We start from the raw sequence: 27,177 nt of genomic DNA on the forward strand, positions 1-27,177 counted from the left end.
TCCCAGCCCCTTCAAACACACACACACACACACACACACACACACACTGGGTCAAGAAGTCCCAGGTAATTCATGCTTCTTTTTGCCATTCTCACTGGGGACAGGCCCAGGAAGAGAGACTTACAGCTACTGTTCCTTTCGAGCTGCAGGAGCACTTTGGGGGTGACCCTCTTCTCAAGACCTCAGGAAAGTGTAGTGGTCACACCTGGCCTTGGGGAGAGGAGCCAGGGTATGAGGAGGAAGGTGGCGGTGGTGGTGCCTGGGGACCTGGGCAAGGATGGGACAGTGGGCGGGTCAGAGACTGCCTACTTTACCTGGCAGCTAGAGCTGGGTGGGAAGAAGCCAGCTCAGCTCCTACCCTGGTGGATTAAGGAGATTAAAGTGAGAGAAGACAGAGATGTCGGAGAGACCAAGAGGTGAAACACAGGGGTCCTCATGAAGGAAAGCCTAGGGGTGGGGAGGGGGCTGGGACCCAGGGATCCTTCTCCCTGGACCTTTCCAGGGAGTCTAGGGTGAGAGGGCAAAGGCTGGGGAAAAGAAAGTGAGTTAGTTGATCCCTTCTGTCTCTTCCTTGTCCCAATTCTCCCTCACTTGCATTTCACCAGCTCCCCGTTCAGCTCTCTGGCTCCTGGCCCCCCCATTATTGCGATGGGCACCCCCGCTCCTCACGGTGCTGCACAGCGACCTCTTCCAGGCCTTGCTGGGTGAGTAGCCCCAGTTTTCTGAGGGGCAGCGATGGAAAGGGCTAGCCTGTGCCTTCGAGGGCAATTACTGAATTACTGAACTTGGGGGCCGATTGGGAGCCTGCAGATCATTTGGTACAAGCAGGAACCCCTGGCAGGGGTCCTACATCAGCATCTACCTGCCTTGGCTGGAAGAGTTCTCCCTTACCAGACAGGCCAAGGAGAGGTGATGGCAGGGGTGGCCAGGAGGCAGAGGGTGGGAGACAGTAACTCAGTTCTCTTCCTGGGACAGACATCCTGGACTATTATGAGGCCTCCATCTCAGAGAGTCAGGTAAGGGGGTGAGAGTGGGGCCTGACTTCCTGAGGGAACAGGCAGGGCTGGAGGGGTGAGCTAAGTACTGCTAATATTAACCTGCGACTTGGGAGCCCTGGGGACACCGTCCTGAGGCAGGGGCACAGAGAATGGTCTCCAGCCCGACCTTGTCTCTTTGGCTTCCCCTTCTTCTTTTGCCTGCCCCAATTTCAGGCAGTCACTTTTTAGGCCTCCTCCTCTGGTTCCTGAGGGGAGAACTAGGCCCCCAGGGATTCCCTCCTGCCAGCCCCTCCCTCCCTCTCTACCCCCTACCATGGCCTCTCTCCAGTATCTCAACCACCCTGGGTGCTCCTTGGCCCATCTGTGGGTGCTTCCTCACTAAGAAATGAACGCCCTCCTCGCTGCCTCCGCTGTCATGGCTGGTGGCTCCATGTTAGCCTTCAGGCCTTTCGGCTTCTGCCTCCATCTCCTTTCCCATTATCCGGGTTCCTGCCAGCGCGGAAGGAGTTAACTCTGCCAAGGCACCCCCCCCATTCTCGCTCCTGGCTCCCTCCCTCCCTCCCCCTGCTTCCTCTCTCCTCCTCTCTCCCCTTCCCTCCTCGGCTCCACGGCTCCCTCGGCCGCTGCCGCCTCCGACCCCCCCACCCCACTCCCCCGCCACGGCCCCTAGCCCCTGGCCGTTAGGCAAGACCCCCCCCTACCCCGGGGCTCCCCCAAATCCAGTTCCCCTCCCCCACCTCAGCTCATGCCCCAGCCCCCGAACTCCGGGGCTGCCAGCCCCCGGTGCCCCCGCCCCTCCTGAGAATCGGGGTGTGCGCCCCCAGCCCCCTCCCCTCCATTGGGGACCCCCCTTTAGGGCCCCCTTCCCCTCCCTCCCACGCTCCCCTGCCCTTCCCTTCTCCAACCCCTTCTTTCCCCTCTCACCCCTCCCCCCATCCTGGCCCCCCCTGCAAAAGTGGGGTGCGGAGGGGGGAGGGGTGAGAACCCACGGAGGGGAGGAACGAAACTCCGATGAAGTCAGAGCCCCTTACCCGCCGCCGCGGCCAGGCCCCCCAACATGGACTGTCTCTGTATAGTGACAACCAAGGTAAGCATGATGGGGGGGCCTCTAAACTGGGGGGAAGGATATGAGTTTGTGGGGAGGGGTTAGTCAGGCCTAACCTGCGGCTGGGGGCCCTGAAGTGAGAGCATCAGAAGCTGTATTTGGGGTTCATCATTTAGTTTGGGGGGTCACATCTGAGAAAATGCTGGGTTTGGCCACAGGTGCCCCCTGGAGTGATCCTTTTGTACCTGTAGAGAAATGGAAAATTTGGGGGTATCCTGTGACTAGGGGGGTCTGGTGGGTTTGGAGGTTCACCAGTGAGGTTTGAGGGAGACTTATTTAAGGAGAAGCCTGGCTCACATGGGAGTCCTGCTTGGTGTAATGTTAGAAGGTGGACTATGTGGTAGGGGGTTCCTCTTTCCTGTTGGGGGACAAGCTAGCTTCCAGGTGCCTTGTTCAGTTTCAGAGGGCTCCTGGCTTGGGGGTAGACGGTTACTGGTTGTGAGTGCCTGACTGGTCTAGGGGTGTCAGGCCTTCAGGCTATAGAACAAGCGTCTCGTGGTCAATGCATTTTGGGGGGTGCTCTCTCAATTTGAGGGAACTGTTAATTTAGGGTTCAGTCATATGGATGGAGATAGTTGGGAGTCAGAGAGCTGGGGCCTGATATAGGATCACCTGAGGGAATGGACCAGGTGAGGTTATGATTTGGGGTACTCCCTTGGGAGGTAGAAGGTTGCAGCAGCTGAGGTTGCCAGCTCCTGAAAAGGAGGAGAGGTTTTGCGAGAGAGGGGATATGAGGAGGGGGACCAGGAACGTGGTGCAAAATTTGGGGGTGGCCCAGGCAGGTTCCCAACATCCCCATCTCCTCCCACACTGTATCTGCCCCTCGTTGAGAAAGAGGGAGAAGAGCGGATGAAGGGGAATGTTCCTGTTACCCCTGATACTTGGGATCAAGGTAGGGGAGGACACCTGGATTTAAGGTTACTGGGGTGCAGAGGAGTAGGAGGAGGGCCGGGCTGGCAGCAGTGAAGATCTGGACAAGGGTGGCCCTGTGGTTGGAGCCTGGCAAGTGCAGGAGCTCTTGGATGGGGAGTGCTAGCCAGCTCCTGGTGGGATGCAGAATACCTAGGTCTTGGCTTTGAGACTCTGGGACTGGAGAGCTGGATGCCTGGTGTGTGGAGGGAGGCTTGGGCGGGTGGCAGGCAGCTGGGGGTTGGGGGGTGGGACAGGAAGTGGGGGCCGGGGAGGCGGGGTCTGGGTGAGTCACAGGCTGGGGAGGGGGTTATATTTAGTGTGAACTGCAGCTTCTTAGGGGAGGGAGTTGAGGACACACATGTTCCCTGCCACTAACTCACACATGTGTGTACACATGCGTCTACACATGCGTCGTGCATGTGTGAGCGCGGATGGAAGAGATACGGGGCTGAGGACCTTTAGGTCTGAGCCCCCACCGCCTCTCCAGGGCTACTTGCTTATCCCTCATTCTGTAGGCTTTGGGCTTTCTTCCATAGTGCTTCTTCCTCCCATCCCCTGTAGTTTCAATGGATTTTTGTGCCTCAGTTTCTCTGGCCTGCTCTTCTTTGATGTGTTTGAGCCTCAGTTCCTCCTTGTCTCCTGCCCTTAGCCTGTCCCTTAGCCTTAGCCTCCCTGGTTGTGGTCCCTTATGTGCAGGTGAACACAAATCCAGTTGGAATGTGTGGGCTCTCCTTCCAACACGTGAACACACATATGCAAGCGAGGGTGAGGGGGCTTGCCTGCACTGGCAGCTATTCTAGGAGGGGGGTGGTTTATTCATCTTCCTTCAAGAATCCTACTTCTTTGATGGAGCTCAGAGTTGGGCATCCCCGAAATTAGGAGCCTTGTGCAGAGAGGATCATGCATTTTGGGGTTTTACAGAGGCGTGGAGACCCGGGCTTGTCACATTCCATGGCCTGAAAACTTGTCAGTCTCGGGATGGCGGGGACTCCAAGTCCCATAAGGCCTTGAGGCACAAGCTCCCTCAATGTTAGAGGGTTGCTGCCCATGGGGCTGTTGGGAATTGTGGTTCATCTCTATCCAGGGCAGCGGAGGGTTAGCCTACGAGGAGCCAGCAGGGGGCACATGGCACTTGTCCCCCCAAAATGCTGGGTGGGGTAGAGGGTGCTCATGCTTTGCGGTCGTTGAGCTTCCCAGCTCCGTCTGAGTCCTCCATCTTTCATTGCCTATATTTAGACTTCTGCCGCAGTAATTTAAGGAACAATTATTGAATGCCTACCATATGCCAGGCCCTGTGCTTTGTGCTAACTCTGTCCTTATAGCTATCACTTAGGTTTACTCCGTGCCTATCTCTCTGCCGGTGTCTCTCTGTCTCGAGTGTCTCTTTCTCCCACTCCGCCCCCGTCCCTCCCCCTTCTCCCCGCGCTGCTGCCGCCGTTGCCATGGTAACCGGCGACGACCGAAGTTGCGTGGCGGACTTGAGGGCCGGGCGAGGGTGGTGGAGGGCGGAGCAGAATAAGTGGGGGAGGGAGGAAAGTGGGGAACGACTGGAGGTATTTGGCCGGAGTCCTGGAGGCGAAGCGGTTAAACCCTCCGGGTGGTCCTTATTGGGCAAAGCTAAGATGCCGAGGGCGGGGCAGTGAGGCCAACGGCCTCATTCATTGGCCAACAGGGGCGTGGCGGAGGGACAGTGTGGGCGAGGCTGGGGCAGCAATGGGCGGGAAGCGGACGGAGGCGTGGCCTCCTGGAGGCAGGTGGGCGGGGCCTGGCTTACTCTATCAAGGGAGGCGGGCCGCAACGCCTTGGAAAGGGGCGGGGCCTTAGAGCTGGGTAACCGGCCCGAAATGAGGGCGGGGCTGACCCGCAGAGGCGTGGCGTTGTCCCATGTGCAGAAACGAGACGGGGTTTGAGGGGCTTGCTGTCTGAGAAACTGCAGGGCACAGGGGTCTTTGGAAAGGAGAATCCTGGGGTTGGGCGATCTGACGTCTCAATCTTCCAAAGATGGAGCCCTGTTCAGATTTCATCAGAGCACAACCTCCTACCTCAGCTCTGTGTTCCAGGGAGACGGTTGCTAGGCGACAGCAAAGTCCTTGCTGCGTTGCCAGGCAACAGGGAAACGGAAAATGGAGGGAAAAAGGAAATGGGGGATGGGGGAGGGTCTTAGTGGGCCATAGCGCCCACTGGTGGAGAACTAGGGCCTGTGCGTTTTCTATTCTAGAAGGAATTTCTAGTCCAGCCCCTTCCGCACTGGCTTTCTCTGAGGATCCAAGCATTCTATCCAGATATGAAACTAGGGCATTGGGGTGGCATTCTGGGGGCACATCTAACAGATTCTGATCAACGGGAAGAGAGGGGGCATGGGTGAGGTTCTAGGGAAGTCTGTCCTCTCTACCACATGTGGGCATTTTAGAGAAGCCAGAGAAACAGATTTTAGGAGACTGCTCACTGGGCTTTCAGAGTTGGAAAGGTGGGCGTTCAATGGAGAATATTTACAAGAGATGCTTTCAGGTTCAGTCTGGGACAAAATGGAAGCCTGTGAAGAGATCTGAGGCAGTCATTTAGGGGTATTCTGGGAGATTTGTGGGTCACTGCAAATTACAGGCCAGATCTTATTTTGGCGAATAATTTTTGAGACTTAGGTATCGGGGAGATAGATATACTTGAGAGTAATCTTCCAACAAAGTGGAAGTTTAGACTCATGGTGGGGATGTTGAAATGAAATGTAGGAAAGGCAGCCAGAAAAGGAAGTAATGGATGCATTTAAAGGGTAAAGAAAAGGAATAGGAAAATATCTCTTAATTTAAGGTTTGGTAATAAATTGAAGAGGTCACAATTTAATTTGGAAGGCCATCTTTAAGATACATTAAGTAGTCCCTAAAATGCAGTCTGGTGGTATTGGGGAGTGGTATATTACAAAGTCATTAGGTTCAAGGATTTGGACAGAGGACCCCAAACGAATTTGAAGACTGCTTGTTTGGATGTTTAGATTAGAGCAAGGGTAAGAGTTGCATTAATTTCAAGGTCTCTGTTGGTAGACTGGGGGATGGATATAATTTTAAAAGGGATGATTTAAAGGGTAGATTAATTTGAAGGCACAACAGGATCTGTGGTCCTTAAACTCTTGTCTGGCTATCAGGTGGGGCTTTGCTGCTGGTTAGAATGGGAGATGTCTTGGCATCTGAGGGGAAGTGTCCATTTTAACAATCTTTGGGGAGGTATGGGGGAGGGGCTTGAGGGAGGCTTGTGGGGACCCTTGGGGGTCCTTCTGAATTGAGGGAGACCTGCTTCTTCCTTGCCTGCACCCCGAGGGTCCAGTAAGATTTTGGAATAGTTAGGGGCCTATGTTTTTTTATAGTTGGAAGATTAGGTAGAATAAAGGGTCTCTAAGAACCAGAACGGTAAATTGGTAAATTTTAGGAGTGTCTATTTGTAGAGGGGTCGGAATAAGAGTATACTGTGGAAGCTGAAGTCCACAGAGAAACAGCTGGACAGGGAAGTTGATGGCTAAGAGGGTCTCCCCTCACCCCCTCTCTCCCATCGTGACGCTCACCCGCACTGCGCAGGCGCCGTCCCCCCCTCCTCCGGCCGCAGCCTCCAGTCGCCGCGGCCGCTGCAGCCCCCGCCCCTCTGCCCCTCCCCCTCCCCCAACCCCGCGACCCTTGCTCTCCCACCCACCCCCTCCCCTCAGCCCCCCTCCCCTTCTCCATGTCGGCTCGGAACAGATTCGCCTCCATGTGTCTCTGCGTGGTACGTGCCGCGGTACGGGCTCCGGCCCCGCTCCCCTCTTCCCAGACCCCTCAAGTCTCAGGGTGCAAGCTTCAAGCGCTGTCGCTCTTCCTTCTGCTTGGCGCGGGGTCTCTGGGTTGCAGTGTCTCGGGGACAGGCTCAATGGGTCGCTCCTCTTGTGATCATCCACTTTCACTCACACCCCTCTATTCTGGGGTACAAGCCTCAGTTCCAGGTCATTCTGGCAACTGGGGCTCCGGTGAGGAGAGGACCAAGGGGGAAAGAACAACAGCGACCCTCAGGCCTTTGACTTGTCCTATGTCTTAGTATATTGGGGGTTCAGACTTGGTCCCAATAGCATCCGGGCTGTCGCTGGCCAGGGCCCTGAGTCCCAGTAGGGTAAAAGAGGGGATCCTCCTTTTCTGCCAGTTGTCCTGTAATCTGGGGCTGAGAGGTGCTGACCCTGACCCCCACCTCCCAGTCTGCAGTTTCTGAATGACTCTCTCCCACCCTTACCCCTCCAGAGGTTCTTCCTTAGTACATTTACTTAGAAAATTTCCAGGGACTGAATATAGGCCCTAACCTCCTTCAACCACATTCTGGGAACTTTGGTACCCTGTTCTGGTTCCCCATTTCCCTCACATTGTCTCCCAGGGAGGACAAGCCAGGTTCCTCAGTCCTAGACAACCCCCTCCATGGGGGTGGGGCAGGAGCAGTGTCTGCAGTCTCACTGTGATACAAATTTCCCTTCATTACCTCTGTAGAATAAACAATGAACTGTCCTTTCCCACGTTCCATTTTCTTTGTGTGCACCCTGACATTTCTTCATCAGATTCAGGAATTTTCTCTGTGAGGTAGGGTGAAGGTGGAGGGGCATTGGGTTCAAACTCTCCCCTAGAGTCCAAAACTCAAAGCTGCAACCCTTGGCTCTGCCTCAGTTATCACTTGGGGGAATTGGGGGCCTTGTGAAGTCAGAATGGAGAGCTGCATCTTCTCCTCCCTGGACCTTCCAGTTCTGGGGCCCTGGCCTTCAACTTTTGCCCTGTCCAAGCGGAAGACAACCTTTTCAGGGTGTGGATTGAACAGCTTCTTTCAGTTCATCAAATTCTGTTATCCAAGATGGCCCTGCTTTGAGGAGGATTATTTAGTTTAGACTTCCCCTAACTTCCCATCTTCTCCACTCTTTGTGCTCATGGCATTGGAATCTGGAGCTTGAGAATCTCTCTCCAAGTCCATCTGCAAGGGCAGAAAATAGTGTATCTGGATGAGCCCCTCTTTTCTCTTTTTAAGGCTCTTCAAATGTATCAAGTTGCCCCTGGATCCCTGTTGTCTCTATGTCCTGGGTTTGACAGTCTTCGTATACCATTTTCCTCTCCCCATTCTCTTCCTGCGTCTTTAGCCACAGCCAAAGTTGAGTTACATTCTCAGCCTTGGTTCCTCTTCCTCAGAATTTTCAGAATCATACTCTGGTTTCAGGCATTGACCTTGATAAGCTTCCTCCAGTTCAATCCTGTAACTGTTGTCCTCCGAATGTTGAGGTGCTCTCAGCCTCCCAGATACTTCTTGAGAGGGAATCCTAACTTCTCTTTTTACCTGTGTGTATTGGGGAGTGTGTTCTGTTTTCTCGTCTCCCTGGAGGGGAACCCTGCGTGTGGTGGCCTCCCCATCCTCCGCTGGTTGGGCCTGGAGTTGAGGAGGGTCTGCTTCTGTGGGGGCAGAGGCCGAGGTGGGAGGACCCAAGCAGGGCTGCTGCCCTTCACTGCTGTCTCCAGTTGCCCTTTTCCTCTCTCTCTGGTTCCCAGTTAATCTCATTTACTGGTGTCCCGATTAAGCTAGACCTTGAGGAGGCCCTTGAGATGGCAGGTGGGTAGTGAGGAAGGGAGTCAGGGCTCATTTTGGGTCTCTCACTCCAAAAGGCCGGAGAGAGACCAGGAATTCACTCTGAGGCTCCACCCTCTCCTGCAATGGGAGAAGCTGCTACCCATCCTGCCCCCCTTCTGAGCCCTACTGCCTCTGGTCCTCCCCCTTCCACCCCGTCCTCCTTCTAGTATATCCGATTAGCTGACTGGGCTGTGGGTATTTAGAGAAGTGGGGTAGACTCCTGGGGTCCCTTTGCTGATTACTTGGGAGCCAGCAAAACCAGTGAAGGTAGAGCTGGATGGGTTTAGCTTTGTCCTGCCTAGGGGGGTGATGCCAAGTACCAGCTAGTGGAAGGACTTGACTGCAGTCTCTACCTGGGGCACCCAAGGTGCTGGAGGGCCATTCACTCCTAGGGTAGAGGCTGCAGTAGGGGGACTGTGGCAGTGAGGGTGGAATGGGGTGGGATAGACTGCAGAGCGGGAGCAGCGACTGGATGGAGGAGGGAGGTCACAACCCGGGGAGTGGGATTAGGGAAGGAGGAAGTGCGATGAATCGGTTGAGGGAAGCAAATAAGCTGGGGATGGATGTAGAGACGGTGGGGTGCACGTGTCCGAGGGGCTGGAGTCCTGGGATGGACGTGAAGGAACGGACGTTAGAGGAGGGAGTGTGCTGGGTAGAAGGCCAGGGTCCTAGGCTGGGAGGAGGAGGAGTTGGGGCATGGGGCTGGGATTTGGGAAGAGGGGAGAGGTGCCGAGGCCCTGGCGGGAGAGGGGGCTGTGGGGAGGGTGGAGAGAGGGAACCAATGGGCTGGAGGACAGGGAGGGGGAGGAGCTGGTCAGGCCCCAGGGCCTTCCGCACTGCACTGGCGGGGGGGAAGAGGAGGCGCGCCGGGGCGGGCAGCCTGGAGCCCGAGGCGCGGGGCTGGCCCCAGTGACGCCTCCATCCCCATCCCCAGAAATACCGCTACCAAGATGAAGACACGCCCCCTCTGGAGCACAGCCCGGCCCACCTCCCCAACCAGGTAAACGCCCCCGAGCTGGTGCACGTGGCGGAGAGGAACTTGTCCCACCTCGAGGCCGTCCAAGGGGTCGTGGGCCACGCCCACTTCTCCCCCGTCAAGGTAGGAGACTCAGGCGGCCCCCTCCCCAGTGCGGCCCTCGGAGCCTCGGAGCTACAACCACCCCCAAGGGCCGGTAGGGCGAGAGCCGTAGGTGGGGGGAGGTGGGACTGGGGGTTGGGGTTCGGGCTCCTGGGGCTGGCGGGGGAGGGGGCCTTAGGGGCGCTGAAAAAACCTGGTTCCTACAGAGGAGAAAGAGGCCAGGCAAGTGGGAGTGGGTGTAGAGCTTGCAGCCAGGGTACGTGTATGTGCGCGCGTGTGTGTCTGTGCCCCGTGTGTGTTGAGATGTGTGCATCCCCCAGGATGCTCCCCGCGCCCAGGCCCTCTTCATTCCTTCACACCCCCACCTCCGTTTCCATTTTCTGTGTCCAGAGCTCTGTTCAGAGCTCCCGCTGCCCTCATTTGCTCTTGTCCCTTCGCCACCTCCTCCCCCCACTTCCGGCCTGTGGGCCAGGCTCTCCAGCCCTTTCCATCTGTCTGGCCTGAGACTTCTAGTTGCAGGGCCTTTTTGCCTCCGTCCCGGCCCCAGCCTTCGCTCCCCTCCTGTGTTCCCTCCCCTCCCTGCCGGCTGGCTGGCTGGTTCTTGATGCCGTCTCTCTCTTCCTCCCACGCACTCTCCTTCTCCCTCTTCCCGATCCCCAGCTCAGGCCCTCCACGGCCTGATCACTCCTCTTCCTCGGTCAGCCATCTCGCCTTCTCCCAGTTACCCCCTTCCCCAGTCACCATGTCTCTCCTTTCCTCCCGTCCTCCCCTCTCTCCTCCTTTTTGGCTCTCATCTCCACCCAGATTCCTTTCTGCCCTTCCTGTGTCCCCATCCCCGTGATTATTTACCACCACCTGTTTCCCCTTTTCTGCGTTCACAGTACGTTTTCCCTTCTCCAGTCCTGGGGAGGCCTTGTTTCTGACACCTTCCATTCTCCAGGCCACTTCCCATTGTCTTCCCCCTCAGTCTCCTCTTCTGGAGGCACAGGCTAGAGGCGTAGAATGTACCAGGCTAGCTGTGAGATTCAGGGGAGCACTTTGGGGTCAGGGGTGAGATTCTGGGATCTTGTGGGGTGCCCTGGGAAGCAGGAGGTTGTTGACATTTCACTAAGAAGATGGGGAGGAGGTTTCTGAGCTGGTGGATGAAGAGGCAGAGAGCGGGCAGCAGGAGGTTCCGGGGTGAGGAAGTGGCAGGAGAGGAGTTGGAGAGGGAGAGAGGACTGTTCTCTGGCATGTAGCAAAATGGAGGAACGACAGAGAGGAGGTCCTGGGGCAGGAGTCACACAGGGATGAGACCGGGAAATCAGGACAGCAGGTTAAGCTGATTGAGAGGAAGGAAAGGATGGCCCCAGAGATGGGGTGATGACGCAGAGTATTCCCGTGAAACTCTGGGGGCCCATAAAGAGTGAAGGAAAGAAGACTAGAAATGCTTTTTATTTCAGAGATGGGGATATTAAGTCCCTGGGGAAGGGAAAGAGGAGAGGAAGTGGTAGTACAGAGCTAGGGAGATTTGGAATCTGAGCTCAGGAAGCGGAGGGAAGTGGAAGGAGAGTGCTGGAGGCCACAAACGTGGGACAACAAGGTCTGGGGAGTTGGGGTAGACAGGAGAAGCCTCAGTTTTCAGAGGAGATGGGGAGTGGGTTGAGAATGAAGGATTGTGATTCGGGCGTAGAATCTTGAGGGTTTGAGAATGAGGCAAGGGAGAGTGGTGCTGATCTTTCTGGGGAATCAGAAATGAGGATGGAGGATAAGAGCAGGAGACTGGTAAAGGATGGGACCAGATGGGAGGATAGGGACAGAGAAGTGGATGGAGAATGGAGGCTGGGGTTGGATGATGGAAACTGAAGGGTGGGGCAAGGATGTAGATGGAGGATATTGGATGGGGGAGAGAGAGGGAGGGGATGCAGATGAAGGTGGCTGCCAGTGAAAGATGGGGTCTGAGAGCTAAGGTTCTAGAATAAGGATGCGGAGGGGGATTGAGGACAGGGTATGGGGTGGATGGACATGTGGATGAAATTTTGGCAGTCGGTGGCTTCAGTTAGACAACAACATTTGCTGAGATTTGAAGGATTGGAGGATGGTGACAATAGATTTATGGGTATGAAATCTATTATAGAGCTTGAAAATGTGTAGTATTGAGAAATAGCAGTAGGAGAGAGGAGTCTGGGGAATCTGTGATGAGTGCCTCGCGCTTGGTAGGCTCCAAATAAATATTTGTTTAAGGAGGAGATAGATTGGGGACCCCGGAAGGAGGCTTTTGGCGGCCTTCTCCCATTGCCATGGAAACATGGCTTCGGTTGCCCTGGCAATTGGGGAAGCCCCTAGGACCGGCCTAAAGCTGGCCCCGCCCTGGAGTCTAGAGACCCTGCGGTGTCGAAGCGACTGACGTCAGGGACCTGGGCACGCCCCACCTTAACCCTTTCCCGAATGAAGTGGGGTTGAGGGGATAGTAGATGAGAGAATAGGACCCGGATGTCTTTAACCACTCCCCTTTCCTGACGTCCTTTGCACTGCGTAGATTGAGGGGCTTAGGGGAGGGAGGAAGGGACGTTATTCAGGATGCTCTGCGCCCACAAACCTCTTCAGCCTGGACTTCTCGGCCTGGCTAACGGGGGGCGGGGCCTAGGGCAGGAGAGGTGGGACTAGCGGATCCCTACTGCCTTCGGGAGTCTGGTCGTCTCTAGGCCACGCCCCATCTCCCCCTCCCGTTGTCCTGACGACAGGGCCTCCAGGAGGTGGGTCTCCCTAGGCCTTGGCTGGGCTTAGATACCGTTGCTAGGCAACAGGGTCCCTGGAGGAAGGAGTGGATTGAATTGGTGGGTGGGCGAGAGGGAGGGTGAGGCCTGCATCTGGGGGAACCCCGGATTCCTGGGGCCCAGGGTTTAGGGTAAATGTGTGTGAAAGTGAGGGGCAGATCTGAGGGAGGGTTATAAAGGTATCTTGGTGTATGTGGGTGGATAGGGACAGGGATGGGGGCTGGAAGGAGGGGCAGAAAAGGCAGGACCCGGTGGACACAAGCCCTGCGGTGTATGTGTGTAGCACATAAGGCATGTAACACTCTGTGGTGTTACATCCGGTGAGAAACTTCCCCTCTTCCAGTTGGGCTCCCCCCCCCTTTACCATCTGCTGCTCCCCCATCTGGCTGTCTCTCCCTTCCTGCTTCTCAGACACCTCCTTCCACATGCAGGGGGCCTGGGCTGGGCAGAGTTGGGTCCAGCACGTGTGCATGTGTGTGTAACGTGGATGGAGGCTGGGTCCTTCAGGGAGTCACGGGGAACAGCACGGGCTGGGTTAAGAGGCTGCAAGGGTAGCCAGGCTGCTGGGCCTCTTGGATACGGGCTCCCTCTTGAGCCAAGGCTCAGGCAGCTTTTCATCTTCTTTTTCCCTTCATAGGCCAATTCCCCCCCTGTGATTGTCAACACAGACACCCTAGAAGCCCCGGGATATGTGAGTTGTTTAGATTTTGGGGCCATTGCAGCGGGGAGAGGGGAGAGGGGAGGACCTGGGTCCCAGCAGCAAGGTAGGGCCAGGTTCTCAGGTAGGAAGTCTGTCTCACTGTCCTTGTGTTTCTGGCCCGTGCTGGAGTTGCAGGTGAACGGAACGGAGGGGGAAATGGAATACGAGGAGATCACACTGGAAAGGGTGAGCAAGCTCCTCCCTCTGAGGTCCCCCCTCTTGCTCCCTGTCTGTGCTTCTCTCTGTGCCCATGTTTTCTAGGTGATCTTAACCCCTTAACCCTGTCCTTTCCTCTTCTGGTCATAGCTCTCTGACCCAGTCCCCTCCCTGCTCATCTTGTCCCAAGTGGGCAGCTGACCCTCTTCCCCTCCTTCTGCCCAGGGTAACTCAGGTCTGGGCTTCAGCATCGCAGGTGGCACTGACAACCCACACATCGGTGACGACCCATCCATTTTCATCACCAAGATCATTCCCGGCGGGGCTGCGGCCCAGGATGGCCGCCTCAGGTGGGGAGAGGAGACAGAGGGCAGGATTCTGATTCCCTTGAAAGGGAGGGCCAGGGCAGCAGGAAGCTTCCGGCTCAGGCCCACCTTGCTGCCCTCAGGGTCAACGATAGCATCTTGTTTGTAAATGAAGTGGACGTTCGGGAGGTGACGCACTCAGCTGCAGTGGAGGCCCTCAAAGAGGCAGGCTCCATCGTCCGCCTCTACGTCATGCGCCGGAAGCCCCCGGCTGAGAAGCTCATGGAGATCAAGCTCATCAAGGGGCCTAAAGGTAGTAACTCATCATTTCTCCACCCCCAGCCCCACTGTCCCTAGCCCCAATGCCTGCCCCCCAGGTGCTTGGGTGCCCACCTCTGCCCTCCCCTTCACCTAGGTCTTGGCTTCAGCATCGCAGGAGGTGTCGGGAACCAGCACATCCCCGGAGATAATAGCATCTATGTAACCAAGATTATTGAAGGGGGTGCCGCCCACAAGGATGGGAGGTTGCAGATTGGAGACAAGATCCTGGCGGTGAGGACCCCTGTCACTTTTCTAGCCTACACTTGGGTCTTGCCTACAGGCCCAGACTTCCTTATCAGCTCACCCCTGGGTGCATCTGTCTGGAGGCTGTTTCTGGTTCTGTCTGAGCTCTGCTTCCCTTGACCCCAGGTCAACAGTGTGGGGCTGGAGGATGTCATGCATGAGGATGCCGTGGCAGCCCTGAAGAACACGTATGATGTTGTCTACCTAAAGGTGGCCAAGCCCAGCAATGCCTACCTGAGTGACAGCTATGCTCCCCCAGACATCACAACCTGTGAGAGCCCTCCAAACCCCAGAGTTCCCCGTGACCCATCCCAGTTACCCCAGTGATGTCTCTGGTCACCGTCTCTTCAAATCCTTCCCATGAACTAGCCACCACCTCTGTCACTTCCTGTGGTTGGAGAATAGATGAGAAATCGGTCCCCATCGAAGAACTAGAAAAGATTGTCAGTAGTCTTTCCCCCAGAAGGCACGAGGCCCAGATGGTTTTATGGTTAATTTCACCAAATCCTCAAAGAACAGATAGTTCTCACGCTCTTTCTGAGTATAGGAAAAGATAAATAATTTCACATTTTGTTTTATAAGGGCAGTTCAGATGGTCACAAAGATAATATAAAAGAAGGAATGTATGGGGCAATTTTGCTTCTGAACACAGATGTAAAAGTTTATAATAAATAGTTGCGAAACAAAGAGCAGCATATTAAGGGGTTAACATTGTCACAAAGTGCGGTTTGTTTCAGAAAATTGAATGTGGTTCCATATTATGAAACCTCTTAATATGATTCACTGGGAGAAAATGGGAGGAAAACAGTAAGTTCGTTTCAGATAGATGTGGGGAAGGCATTTGATGAAATTCAACATCTATTTTCAGATGAAAATACTATACTAGGAACAGAGGACTTTTTCCTTAACATGACTGAAGAATAGTGACCAGAAATCACATCATAATGATAAAATCCTGGCAGTGTGTCCATTAAGTTAGGAACTGGGCAAGAACGCCTCTTTCTGCTGCTATGACGCTACATTGCTTCAGAGCAGGGTTTCTCGATGTCGGTACTATTGACATTTTTGCACTCAATAATTTTTTGTTGTGGGGAGTTGTTCTGTGCATCGTGGGATGCTCAATAACAGCCCTGGCCTCTACGTATCAGATGACAGTGGTACCCCTCCCCACCAATCAGAACAACGAACAATGTCTCTTTAGATGTTGCCAAATATTCCCTGGGAGGCAAAATTACACTGTTTGAGAATCACTGCTTTAGAGATTTCTAAAGTATAACAAGAGAAAAAGAACAAATAGATGTTACATTTGAAAAGGGAAAAACAAATGTATCCTTATTTGTAAATTGTACTCTTATACATCTAGATTAAAATCTAAGTGAATTAACTGAAGAACTTAGAAATAATATGGAGGGTTAAGAATGTGGCCACGTGTAGGATAAATAACAAGAATTAGTAACTTCCCAGCTATAAGATAATATAATGGGTAAAAAGACCCCTTTTGCCATGGAAAAAAAGCTCTGTATAATGCTTAGAAAAATGATCTGGATAAAAAGTGAGATTTATTTGAAGAAAATGATGCAACTCTACTGAAGGACATAACAGAAGACTGGGAGAATTAGAGAATCACACCATGTTTCTGGATGCAAAAACATAATATGCTAAACATCTCAACCCTTTCCAAGTTAATCTATACATTTTATGCAACCCTAATCAGAATTTTAATGTCTCCCCGCCCCCAACCCTGGGAACTTGGCAAGTTGATTCTAAAGTTCAACTGGAAAAATACATTTGGGAGAATAGCTAAGAAATTTTTGGAAAAGAGTAACAAGATGTGACTGCTCCATCCAAATACGAAATCATACTGTAAAACCCTATTAAAATCCCATGATCTTGTTTCTAAACAACATAACCTACCAAAGAGAACCTTGGTTCTTTGGAGAAAAGACCAATTCTAAATCTTGAGCAAGAAATGTTCAAGGTGAGCTTGTAACATCTTAGGAAGCAGGGAAGATACTCAAGACCACTAGGGTCATGTCAAAGGCACAGGAGCCAAATTGAAGCTGACCATTCAATCAAAACTCATTAAATATGTTAAAATCTATTCAAAATAATTGGGTACCTTTGGAGGATGCTAGGGAGCCCATTCATTCTGAAAACTGGCAAATAAAGGGAAGGGGTCAAGCATTTACATTCCCTTCCTGTACAAACAGCACCTCAGGGTAACCAAGTGGTTGATATGCGAATGTTCTTTTTTATAGACAAATTCCCACTAATAAATGTTCCTTCCTTTAAAAAAAAGTAGAATATCGCTCTTTTGCTGTCCCCAATGAAATATCAGTACTGAGCAGGGATCATCAGTGGCTGCTAAAACTCTTAGGTGACAGGCTAATCGGGAGCTTTATTGTGGATGGAGCAAACTGACAATACCTGAATCTACAGATTTGTCTTACCTGCAGCCTGATGTTATCACATCCTGTCGGGGTGCAGCAGAAAGCATGCAGCACCTCTGAAGGATTCTTGCCAAGAAAATTGAACTTGGGTCTAGGCAAGTCTCTAGTCCGATTGACCAGCTTACAGGAGATGCAGGGCAGAGGTGCAGGTTAACCCCCCCAGGGCCGGGGATGCAAGCAGTGATTTAGCTGTTAGAATTTCCCTAATAGAATAAGGGAGATTCTGTTTGACAAATGACCTAGTTTTTTTCCACAAATGAATGGCCAAGAGGGAGAAAGAAAAAAAGAGAGGAATTTTATAGATGAAGAGATTTGAGAGATGCTACAACCAAAGGAAAAACCTCCAAAGCCTAGTATTCATGTTCCCCTTGACTTCATGACCCCTGGCATCCCTAGGTCATGAAACCTTCAGGTCTGCCCCTAGGAGAACCAACCCTACTGTCACCTGTGAAGTCCTGCCCCCTGACATTGCTGTGACCCAGTGTCCCCTGTACCACCCCAGCCTCATTTCTCTGGCACAGTCACATTCCCTCAGGAGGAGGTGGGGAGATGGGTGCTGTCTCCCTCGGTGCGTTTCTGTCTCATTCTTTCGCCCACGTCTTCCCCCAGCTTATTCCCAGCACCTGGACAACGAGATCAGTCACAGCAGCTACCTGGGCACCGACTACCCCACAGCCATGACCCCCACCTCTCCTCGGCGCTACTCCCCAGTGGCCAAGGACCTGCTGGGGGAGGAAGACATTCCCCGAGAACCGAGGCGGATTGTCATCCACCGGGGCTCCACGGGCCTGGGCTTCAACATCGTGGGCGGCGAGGATGGTGAAGGCATCTTCATCTCCTTCATCCTGGCCGGGGGCCCTGCAGACCTCAGCGGGGAGCTGCGGAAGGGGGACCAGATCCTCTCGGTGAGGGGAGGCGGGCTCTGCCCGCACCACGCCCTCCCCTCAGGGCAGAGCTCAGGTGGGCAGGGGCCTGGTCCCATCTCTAGCAACCCAGCCTCTCCTGCCCTCTCTAGGTCAATGGCGTTGACCTCCGCAATGCCAGCCACGAGCAGGCTGCCATCGCCCTGAAGAATGCGGGTCAGACAGTCACGATCATCGCTCAGTACAAACCGGAAGGTACTAGGCCTGAAGCTCCCCGCTCTTGGGGGTTGAGATGGTCCTCAGAACTCTGTCTCCTGGGCTCAAGTCTCCAGCGGGGCCCAGGGAGCGTGGCAGCAGAATGGAGCCAGAGCCCAGGATCCTTCTTGTCCCTCCTCAGAGTACAGCCGATTCGAGGCCAAGATCCACGACCTTCGGGAACAGCTCATGAACAGCAGCCTGGGCTCAGGGACTGCCTCCCTTCGGAGCAACCCCAAAAGGGGTTTCTACATCAGGTCGGATGCTTCCTGTGCTGGGCTCCTCTTCATTCTGTGCCCCCTTGCCCCCCAGCCAGCTCTTCCCCTGCATCCTGCCGCCCCCCAACCTCCCCCTACCCCCGCAGGCTCACACTTGGCTGGTGTTTGTGGGCTCAGCTGCAGAGGTTAGCATTCTGAAATACTCCATAGTACAGGGAAGACAGCCTCCGTCTGGAGTAGCCCTACTGCCTCCTAGCCCCTGCTCACCCTGGCACTTCCCCCTTGGACCCCTAGCTGCCCCACAATCTGCTAACTCAAAGGTTAATGCCTGGCAGAGCAGGGGGCCCTCGGCTTTTGGAATATTGCCCCAGCCTGCACAGCCCTGTGGGATAATGTGGTCCAGGGGAGGGACCGCAGCTCTCTGGAGTCTGTCCCCCTTCTCTCCGGCAGCGTTTTGCTACCTTCTTAGGGCTCCTTCTCCCACTGGCTTCTCTGTCTCGCCCTCCCCAGGTGTAGATGCCATGTCTTAATGTTTCTTCCCTTCTCTCCCTCCGGGCCCCCGTCCACTCACACGGCCTCACCTGCTGCTCACTCTGCAGATGTCTCTCCGAGCTGTCAGCTCTGGCCTGACCTCTTCCCGGAGGTCCAGACCTGCAGTTCTGGCCATCTGCTTTCTGGACACGTCCCTTGGGATGTCCCACAGGCATCTCACCTGCAACACGTCCCAAACTGAGCTCGCTTCTTGTGCACCTGTGCTCTCTGTCCTGCTGAATTAGTGTTCTCTCTCCTGAGATGGCACCACTGTCCACCCAGATGCCTGGCTCAAACTCGAGCCTCGCCTGGCCCCTCCTTCCCTGCGGGGTCCAGCTGGTTCCCAGGGCTGTTCAGTTCTGACTCCAGGGGACACCGGATAGTCTGGTCTCTTCCTGTCTTTCTCGCTCCAGTACTCCGCTCGGCATCTCTGCCACCTCAGCGGTCATTCCTTCCCTTGTGCTGACCTCAGAGGTTGGGACTTACTGCCAGGAATTTCATATTGATGAGGGTAACCAGAATTTGCAAAGAGTGATCTGTTTTTTTCCTTATGAGTTTTTTTTTTTAATTAACTTATAGTAAATTTACAGTTTTGTGTCCGTTTCTGGTGTACAGCACAGTGATTTAGTTGTAAGTATACATATATATATTCCTTTCTATGATCTTTTTCATTATAGGCCATTACAAGGCATTGAATATTGTTCCCTGTGCTATATAGTAGGATGTTGTTGTTTTATCTGTTTTATATACAGTAGTTAGTACCTGCAAATCTCAAACTCCCAGTTTATCCCTCCCCACCCTCTTCCCTTCTCCCTTACGAGTCTGAGTCCAGGTTACCCCTGTGACTGTGACATGCTTACGTATTGCGCCTGCTTTTTTGGAAGGGTGCTCGTCTAGACCTTACTCGAGAAATTGCACTGAATCCACATCCTGACACAGCGTGGACTGAATGACAGTTCATAGTTGTGGCAATTATGAGTTTTGTTAGAGCTCTGGGTCCCCACAAAGGTCTTGGGTTCAGAATCCACAGCTCCTGTGGGGGAGGCATCAGCTGCCGTGCTTGTGGGTAGACCCCTGGACTGAACCGCCAGGCTGGGTCTCAGGGTGGCCGGAGTCCTCACCAGGCTCTGACCCAAGGCCATCTGCCCTACAGGGCCCTGTTTGACTATGACAAGACCAAGGACTGCGGCTTCCTGAGCCAGGCCCTGAGCTTCCGCTTTGGGGATGTGCTGCATGTCATTGACGCCAGCGATGAGGAGTGGTGGCAGGCGCGGCGGGTCCACTCTGACAGCGAGACCGATGACATTGGCTTCATCCCCAGCAAACGGCGGTGAGCCTTCCTGCCACGGGTACCGAAGCTCCCAAGGTCCCCTGGGTGGGCAGCCAGTAGGGAGGGCATGGGTCTGCCCCCTGACTTCTTGGGGGTCTGTCTGCTGGGCCTTCCTGGGCACCATGACTCCCATGAGCCTTTGGGGCAGACATCTCATTAAGGAGCAGCTGGGAGATGGGATTAGCAGGGCCATCGGGCCGCTCACTGGGCATTTCCCTGCCGTCATCCTTCCATGTATCCCACAGGGTTGAGCGACGAGAGTGGTCAAGGTTAAAGGCCAAGGTAGGTAGAAGAGGCCGTGAGCTCGTATGGAAGAGTGGGGGGCTTGTGGGGCTGGACTTGACCAACCACCTGGCCTGCTCTTTCTTCCTAGGATTGGGGCTCCAGCTCTGGATCACAGGGTATGTAGTGTCAATTTGGGAACACCTGGGGTGACAGGGGCCCTGAGCTTCTCTTAATGTCCTTAGGAAGGTGGCTCAGGGCCTTGAGTCCCCTACCTCAGAGCCCCTCACAGACGCCCTGCCTCCCGCTAGGTCGAGAAGACTCGGTTCTGAGCTACGAGACGGTGACGCAGATGGAAGGTGAGCTCCACCCTGGCCCAGCCGAGCCCCTCCTGCTCCCCGGCTCTGTTGTCCCCTGAGCCCTCTCTCTCTCCTCAGTGCACTATGCTCGCCCCATCATTATCCTTGGGCCCACCAAGGACCGCGCCAACGATGATCTCCTCTCCGAGTTCCCCGACAAGTTTGGATCCTGTGTTCCCCGTGAGTGCCGGGGCCTTGGATGGAGAGTGCCCCATCTTTTGGGTCCCCCATGCCTATTTCTCACCCATCCCTCCATTCCCTCCAAGGGGTCACAGGCAGAGCCGCTTTTCATCCCTGGGGTGCAGCCAGGCATGGGGATTCTCTGAGAAGGGTGCTTCTCAGCCACCCTCATGTTCCACCATGACCATCCCAGGCCAGGGACTTGGAGGATCTGGAGGTGCTGGGAGAGGTGGCTCTATGCTTCCTCAGCCTCAGTCTCCTCAGGAGCCCCCTTCCCCTGAAGGACCAGCTGGGCTCCCTGTGGGTTGTTGTAGGCAGGGTTTAAGCTAGAGTTTTGGTGATTAGATCTTTGGTGGGTGGGGTGACTTCCCGGCAGATACGACGCGGCCCAAGCGGGAGTATGAGATAGATGGCCGGGATTACCACTTTGTGTCATCCCGGGAGAAAATGGAGAAGGACATTCAGGCCCACAAGTTCATTGAGGCTGGCCAGTACAATAGCCACCTGTATGGAACCAGCGTCCAGTCCGTGCGAGAGGTGGCTGAGCAGGTAGGAGCTGGCGGGCACCCCGTCCTCGTCTTCCCCCCCGTCCCCCACCCCTGGCCTTCCTCCAGCTCTCTCTAACTCTTTCTCTCTCTGTCTCTTTCCCTGCTGGGTCTCGACTCTGCTCCTCCACCTCCTTCTCCTCTTGGGCAACTCTGTCTGACTGCCTGCTCTCTTGTGCCCCGATACCCTGCCTCCCTGCTCCCTCCCTCCCTCCCTCGGTTCCTGACCCCAAACTCCGGGCTGCCATCTGTCCCGTTTCCTCCCCCAACCTTCGCCTTGCCCCATTTCTCCTCTCTTCCCGTGGCCTTGCCCTTGGTGGCTTGACCTCCCTCACCTGGGTCTCTCCCTTCTGCCGGCTCTGGGTTGGCCCTCTCCCCTCTCCCCTTGCCTGTTCCTGGGGTCTCCACTCCCATCTCCCACTCCTCTGCCACCTCCATCTCCCTGCTGCCCCCACCCTGCCCTCTCCCTCCACGGCTCTTTCCTCCATCTGCCTCTCCTCCCGCCCATCTGTCTCTCCTTGTTCCTTCCATCTGTCTGTCCTCTGTCCGTCCTCCCCTCCCACCTCCCTCTATCCTACTTCTTTTCTATTTCTTTGCTTTCTCGCCCGACCTGTCTGACTCCACCTCCACCTTGCCTTGCTCTGCCCCATCTTTTGGGTCCCCCATGCCTATTTCTCACCCGTCCCTACATTCCGTCCAATCCTTCCCTCCTGTGCTGGCCCCTGCCTTGCTCTCCATCTGCTCCTCTCCTTTTTCTCTGTCTTTCACGCTGTCCATACCCCTTCCTGCCTTGACTCTCTCTGCCCACGTGTCTGTCGACATCCTTGTCACTTCCCTTTTGGCCAACCTCCCATTCCCCACCTTTCTCTGTTCTATGTCCTGTCCTGGCGCCTCTGCCTGTCCTTTCCCGCCACCTGCTGGTCCCCCTCCGCCCACCCTGCCTGCCCCCAGGGGAAGCACTGCATCCTCGATGTCTCGGCCAATGCCGTGCGGCGGCTGCAGGCGGCCCACCTGCACCCTATCGCCATCTTCATCCGCCCCCGCTCCCTGGAGAATGTGCTGTGAGTATCGTCCCAGGGGGCCTCCCCTCTGCTCCCCCACACTGTGGCCCTGGGCCTCAGAAGGCCTCCGTTGAACTCTCCCCTCAGAACCCTGGACAGCACCTCCAGCAGCCCCTGAGGGGATCTGCTTGAGAGAGGGAACCCGTAGTAGACAGGGACTCCCAGGCCTCTTCCCTCCTCTCCTGCCCTGGGCTAGGAAGGACTACAACCCCCAGCACCCCCTGGGGCACACACCTGCTGGGGCAGGCCAGGGCCGAGGGCTGTCGGGAGTTAGAGTCTGAATCCCTGCTCGGGGCTGCCAGCTGGAATGATAAGGCTCTGGAGAGGTCCTTGGAGTGGCCACACCCAACTGGGGTAGGTCGTAGGGAGGGGGACCATCTGTGGCCCCAGAGGATATGGGAAACTGCATTTTTTTTTGTGCTCCAAATAAGAAACTACTGCTTGCACCTTAACGTCCCTGGATGGAGGAGATAAGGCTGGCGGGGCCCACCCTCAGGTCTGTGTCTCTCTCGCTCTCCACAGAGAGATTAATAAGCGGATCACAGAGGAGCAAGCCCGCAAAGCCTTCGACAGAGCCACCAAGCTGGAGCAGGAATTCACAGAGTGCTTCTCAGGTTAGGCTGTGGCGAGTCTGTTGCTAGTACTCGAGGTGCTTTGGGCTCAGACTCAGAAAAGGGGCCCCTGCTGGGTGGGCAGTTTAGAAAGAGGTGCCCGCCTTGGGCGGGTGCGGCATCACGGCTCAGGGCTTGGAGAACTAGAAACAGGTGCTCCTTCCTCTGGGCCTCACTCCCTGCTCCACCTGCCCCCAGCCATCGTGGAGGGTGACAGCTTTGAGGAGATCTACCACAAGGTGAAGCGCGTCATCGAGGACCTCTCAGGCCCCTACATCTGGGTCCCAGCCCGAGAGAGACTCTGATTCCTGCCCTGGCTTGGCCTGGACTCACCCTGCCTCCATCGCCTGGGCCCTTGGTCTGGACTGAATCGCCCAAGCCCTTCGCACCCCCAGCCTCCCTCCCACCCCTTCTTATTTATTTCCTTTCTAACTGGATTCATCCCACTGGAGGGGGGAGACTCCTCTGCATGTATCCCCATGCCCCAGAACTGGGCTCCTGAACCCCAGGAACCTGGGGTCTGGGGGGGAGCCGGGCTCCTTATCTGGAGCCCTCGCTCCTCAGGAGCCCTTGCTCCGCCCGCCCCCAACGCACACACAGACCCACCGGGGGCCACCTGCCCTCCCCCGTCTTCTCCCACAACATTCCAGGAGTCAGGGCCCCCCTCAAGGAGCACCCCGCTGCCGGGATGCAGGGCTACAGGCCTCCGCGCTCTCCTGAGGCAGGGTCTGGGGTCACCCCTGCCCCCAGCATAACTCCCTGTGTCCCTTAATTTCTCATTTATTTTTTTTCCTTTTTTTTCTTCTCAAAGGTGGTTTTGGGGGGATATGCAGGGGGACTCCACTGTGGGCCCCCTGCCTTCCACATGCCCCCCACCTTTTTTCTTTGCCGGTTTGCATGAGTGGAAGGTCTAACTGTGGCTTTTTTTTTTCTGGGTTTTTTTTTTTTGGGGGAATGGGGAGGGTTGGGTCTAGGGAGTGGGAATGTGGGAGGGAGGGTGGGGGGGCAGGGTTGGGGTCGGGTGTCCGGGAGCCAGGGGAAGACTGGACATGCTGCCGCCTTCTGCAATTTATTTATTTTTTCTTTTGAGAGAGTGAAAGGAAGAGACAGATACTTGAAACCTGGTGTGTGGCCTGGTTATTTGGGACCTGGGCAAGGAGGGAGACAGGGTGGGAGCATAGGAATAGATCTGGTAAAGTCAGATCCTTCTTTACCTGACCCCAGGCAGGATAGAGTGGCCCAAGAGGGGCCTTGGCGGGAACCTGCAAATCAAGGCTCCAGAGTTGGTGGTGAAGGATGGGCCTGGGCTAGCTGTGGGGCTGGCGCTTGGGCCAAGGTCACTGACAGACCCAGAAAGAGCACCTGCAAATGTAGCCCAGCCCTGATTACTCCCCCGGGCCATCTCAGTCCTGTCAGGCAGTACAATGGTCTCTAAAGGAAAATAGAGGACAGTTTCTTTGTTCACATTCATGAAGTTTGTGGACAGAGCTGGGCTCTGGCGATGACCTTTACAGAGGTTTGCTGATAAGAAATGCTTGGATTTCTTTATGTCTGCCCCATCTCTATAGGAAATATTTGAAACAGTTTTGCAAATAATAAGGGTAGGAAAACAGGACTCCATTTTCCAAAGATAAAAATTGGAGAAACAGATGCAGTAGCTATGAGGGTAAATATGATTTCTGAGCTTCCTGGTAGTCAGGGGAAAAAGGGAAATGGCCCATTTTATGTATGTGGATATGTACATACACATGTAAATAATATTATGTATTATTATGAAGGAGGAAAACTTCTGGTTCTTTTAGGGAGTCAGGTTTTTGTGGCCCTAAGTCCTACCTGAAGCTTCTCAGATGCTGCTCTGTGGAATACAGGTTCTCAGCTTTCCTTCTGCTGCTGATCGTGTGCTTGACAGGTTCCCCTCTTGCAGGCCTCGGTTGTAGCATCGATGAGCCGTGGCTGCCACCAGCTGGGGTTGGTCCCACTCCTTTCTCTCTCCTACTCAGGGCCCCCAGGGAGGAAGGCTGAGGTGCTGATCGGTTAAGTCCTGAACTGTGCAGAAGGGCAGTTTTTGTAGCCACCTCCTGACAGAAGTTGAGAGTTGGATGCAAAAGACCACCCCCTGCAGGGGCAGCGTTCCAGGGAGGGCGTGGCTGCCCAGTCCTGACCTACTCCAAGGCTAGAGGCTGGGGTCCCCAGAGGTGGGCCCCTTAATCCAGTGGTCATCTCTGGATTGCCCTGCGGAGCCCAATCCTGGGGGTGGAGCCCAGGGACCTGCCTTTCAGGAAACCTCCCTGGCGGTTCTGATGTCTTGCTGGGTGGAGAAGCACCACTTCCCAGGATGTTTTTCCGATATCCCTTCTTTTAGCTTGGTTCTGCCTACGTAGGAGCAAATGGTTTGAGGCTGTGCTCACGTTCTCTGCCATTGGCTGAAGGGAGAAAGCTGTGAGCCGAGGAAGGTGTGTGCAGGTAACGCGTCTGGAGCTAAGGGGTTAAGGAGAGTTCACCGAGAGGGGGTAAAATCCCCTGGTTCTGCATGCATTACGTTTTAGATTACAAAAGTAATACATGTACCTTACAAGGATTCAAATAAATATAGAAATACATATGGTTAAAAAAAGTTCCTTCCCCATTTCGTTCCACATACTCCTTACAGGGAAGCATGTTAGCAGTTTGGGATGTGGCCTTCCAAATCTATAAAGAGCTCTTCCCTGGCCGTTTAAGGAGTCCGTGCATGCTTGAGTGGAGAGGCTCACTGGCTTCCCACACAGACTGGGGTTCAAAGCCTGACTCCTCTTCCCCACCTGCCTCTGTTTCTTTCAACCAATGCTTATTTTGATCGTCCTTGGTGCCAGGCAGTGTGTGAAATGCTGGGAATGTAATCCCTGTGCTCAGGGAACTTGGGGTCCACCCAGTGGGGCAGCAGACGGTAGGAAGTAAAGGTATGCAGGTAATTTAAAATAATGATGCTGCGACTGAGAAAAGAAAGTGACCGCTGGGTGTGAGTCCTTGCTAGGCTGGGCAGGGGAGCCTCTTCTTGGAGCAACATTTGAGCTGAGACCTGAGAAATGTGGAAGCCTGGGGTGGGGGAGTGTCCTAGGTAGAGACGGAAGCAAAGTAGTAGGAAGTTTGTAATGTGGGTGGACAGAAGGTCACGGGAGTCGGGCAGGGTTGGGGGAGGGAGATGAACAGTTGGTTCAGAGAAATCAGCAAGGCCACAGGACCTTCTGTGGATGTTACAGATGCCGTGATAAGTCCTGTTGGGCTGGAATTGGGGAGCGACCCTGGCGCCACAGGTGCTGATGGAGAAGGTACGCTAGGGGGCAGTAGAGAGCCAGGTAGGAGGTGGTTGTGAGGTTAAGGTGAGAGATGTGTTTCTGTTACTGGGCAGAGTTTAACTTCTCTGAGCCTCGGTTTCCCTAGCTGTTAAATGGGAACAATAGCTACCTGCCTGGCTGGATTCTTATGAGAAATAAAGGGGAAAATACACATAAAGCCTTTGACACACTGCTCAGTACTCGTTAGAAAGTGGTAGTGATGATTGCTTCTGGCCTCTTGATTGATCTGTTCTCCGTTATTGGGGAAACTTGAGGGTTAAATAAAACTTGGAAACATTTGGAGTTTTACAGTTTTCTAAAATTTTCACCCTCTAAGTCAAAGTAGGAAAGAGGAGGTCCTGGGTCACAGGATCCCGGGTGTCCCAGCACCGAAAAGCTGGGTGTGCCTGGGTGGAGACCGTGGATCTGAGGAGGAGAGAGCCAGGATGGAGAAAGCCTACGGGAGATGGGGTGGGGGTGCTCTGGCCCCGCCCACTCCGCAGGCAAGTTCTTGCCCAGCCCCAGGGAGGGGATGTTGAAGCCCTTGGGTGAGGTTATGGTTCACATTTTGAACTTGTGCACAGTCGCCCCCTCCTTCCTGCTCAGAGCCCCCTCTTTTCTTTGCTGCCGCTTGTTGTTCTGAGCCTTCCAGCCCGAGTGCATCTCCTTAACCTCTCCTGCCCCATCTCCACCCAAGCCCAAGCCAGCCGCTAGATCTAGGGAGCCATAAGTCACCCTCTTTGAAAGGTCAGCACTGAGCCTCCTCTTTGCCCCTCTGCTCATTTGTTCAGTCGCCTCTTCTCAAGGTCTGCTGGGTCTGCGGCTCTGCAGCCCGGAGGGTGCCGAGAGGCATGAGGTGTAGTCCCAGTCCTCTGGGTCTGGGGCAGGAGGGGAGGCAGGCTTAGTCCAAACATGAGGTTGAAAGTGCTCTGAGAGGTGTGGGCAAGGCCTGCGGGGACTCAGAACTCAGGTTTCCTCCATAGGAGGGGAGGGGACTGTCTTAACTCAGATGATGCCCCAAGGCCCCGATTCTGTCCTGGGGAAGTTGCTGACCACACTC

The 27,177-nt window shown here is 54.7% G+C and overlaps 1 protein-coding gene and 1 long non-coding RNA gene across 10 annotated transcripts; one reads left to right on the forward strand and one right to left on the reverse strand.

The window, feature by feature from the left end:
• The first annotated feature begins 382 nt into the window (after positions 1–382).
• Positions 383–23,926, forward strand: DLG4 (discs large MAGUK scaffold protein 4). Of its 9 annotated transcripts, XM_072940459.1 has the most exons (22): positions 383–416; positions 606–704; positions 976–1,016; positions 9,557–9,622; positions 13,094–13,147; positions 13,292–13,342; positions 13,538–13,662; positions 13,761–13,930; positions 14,033–14,169; positions 14,308–14,452; positions 17,241–17,536; positions 17,647–17,749; positions 17,892–18,006; positions 19,652–19,828; positions 20,074–20,110; positions 20,202–20,229; positions 20,362–20,409; positions 20,488–20,589; positions 20,966–21,138; positions 22,086–22,195; positions 22,718–22,809; positions 23,005–23,926. In XM_072940459.1, exons 1-22 carry the CDS (start codon positions 398–400, stop codon positions 23,109–23,111), a joined length of 2,295 nt encoding a protein of 764 aa, XP_072796560.1. In that variant the 5' UTR covers positions 383–397; the 3' UTR covers positions 23,112–23,926. The 9 variants fall into 9 exon arrangements, 8 of the variants coding, with proteins under 8 accessions (XP_072796560.1, XP_006218875.1, XP_031532053.1 ...); XM_006218813.4 differs by lacking the exons at positions 383–416; positions 606–704; positions 976–1,016 and adding an exon at positions 1,594–2,085; XM_031676193.2 differs by lacking the exons at positions 383–416; positions 606–704; positions 976–1,016 and adding an exon at positions 1,928–2,085 and having other exon boundaries at positions 9,557–9,721; positions 13,283–13,342.
• Positions 2,201–5,021, reverse strand: LOC140686423 (uncharacterized). The gene is made up of 2 exons (XR_012060245.1): positions 4,790–5,021; positions 2,201–2,288 (listed from the first exon to the last, which is right to left on the reverse strand). It is a non-coding gene; the product is annotated as an uncharacterized lncRNA (long non-coding RNA).
• Positions 23,927–27,177: the final 3,251 nt, after the last annotated feature.

This window comes from Vicugna pacos, chromosome 16 (genome assembly GCF_048564905.1).
Source record: "Vicugna pacos chromosome 16, VicPac4, whole genome shotgun sequence".
In the NCBI taxonomy this organism is placed as follows: Eukaryota; Metazoa; Chordata; class Mammalia; order Artiodactyla; family Camelidae; genus Vicugna; species Vicugna pacos.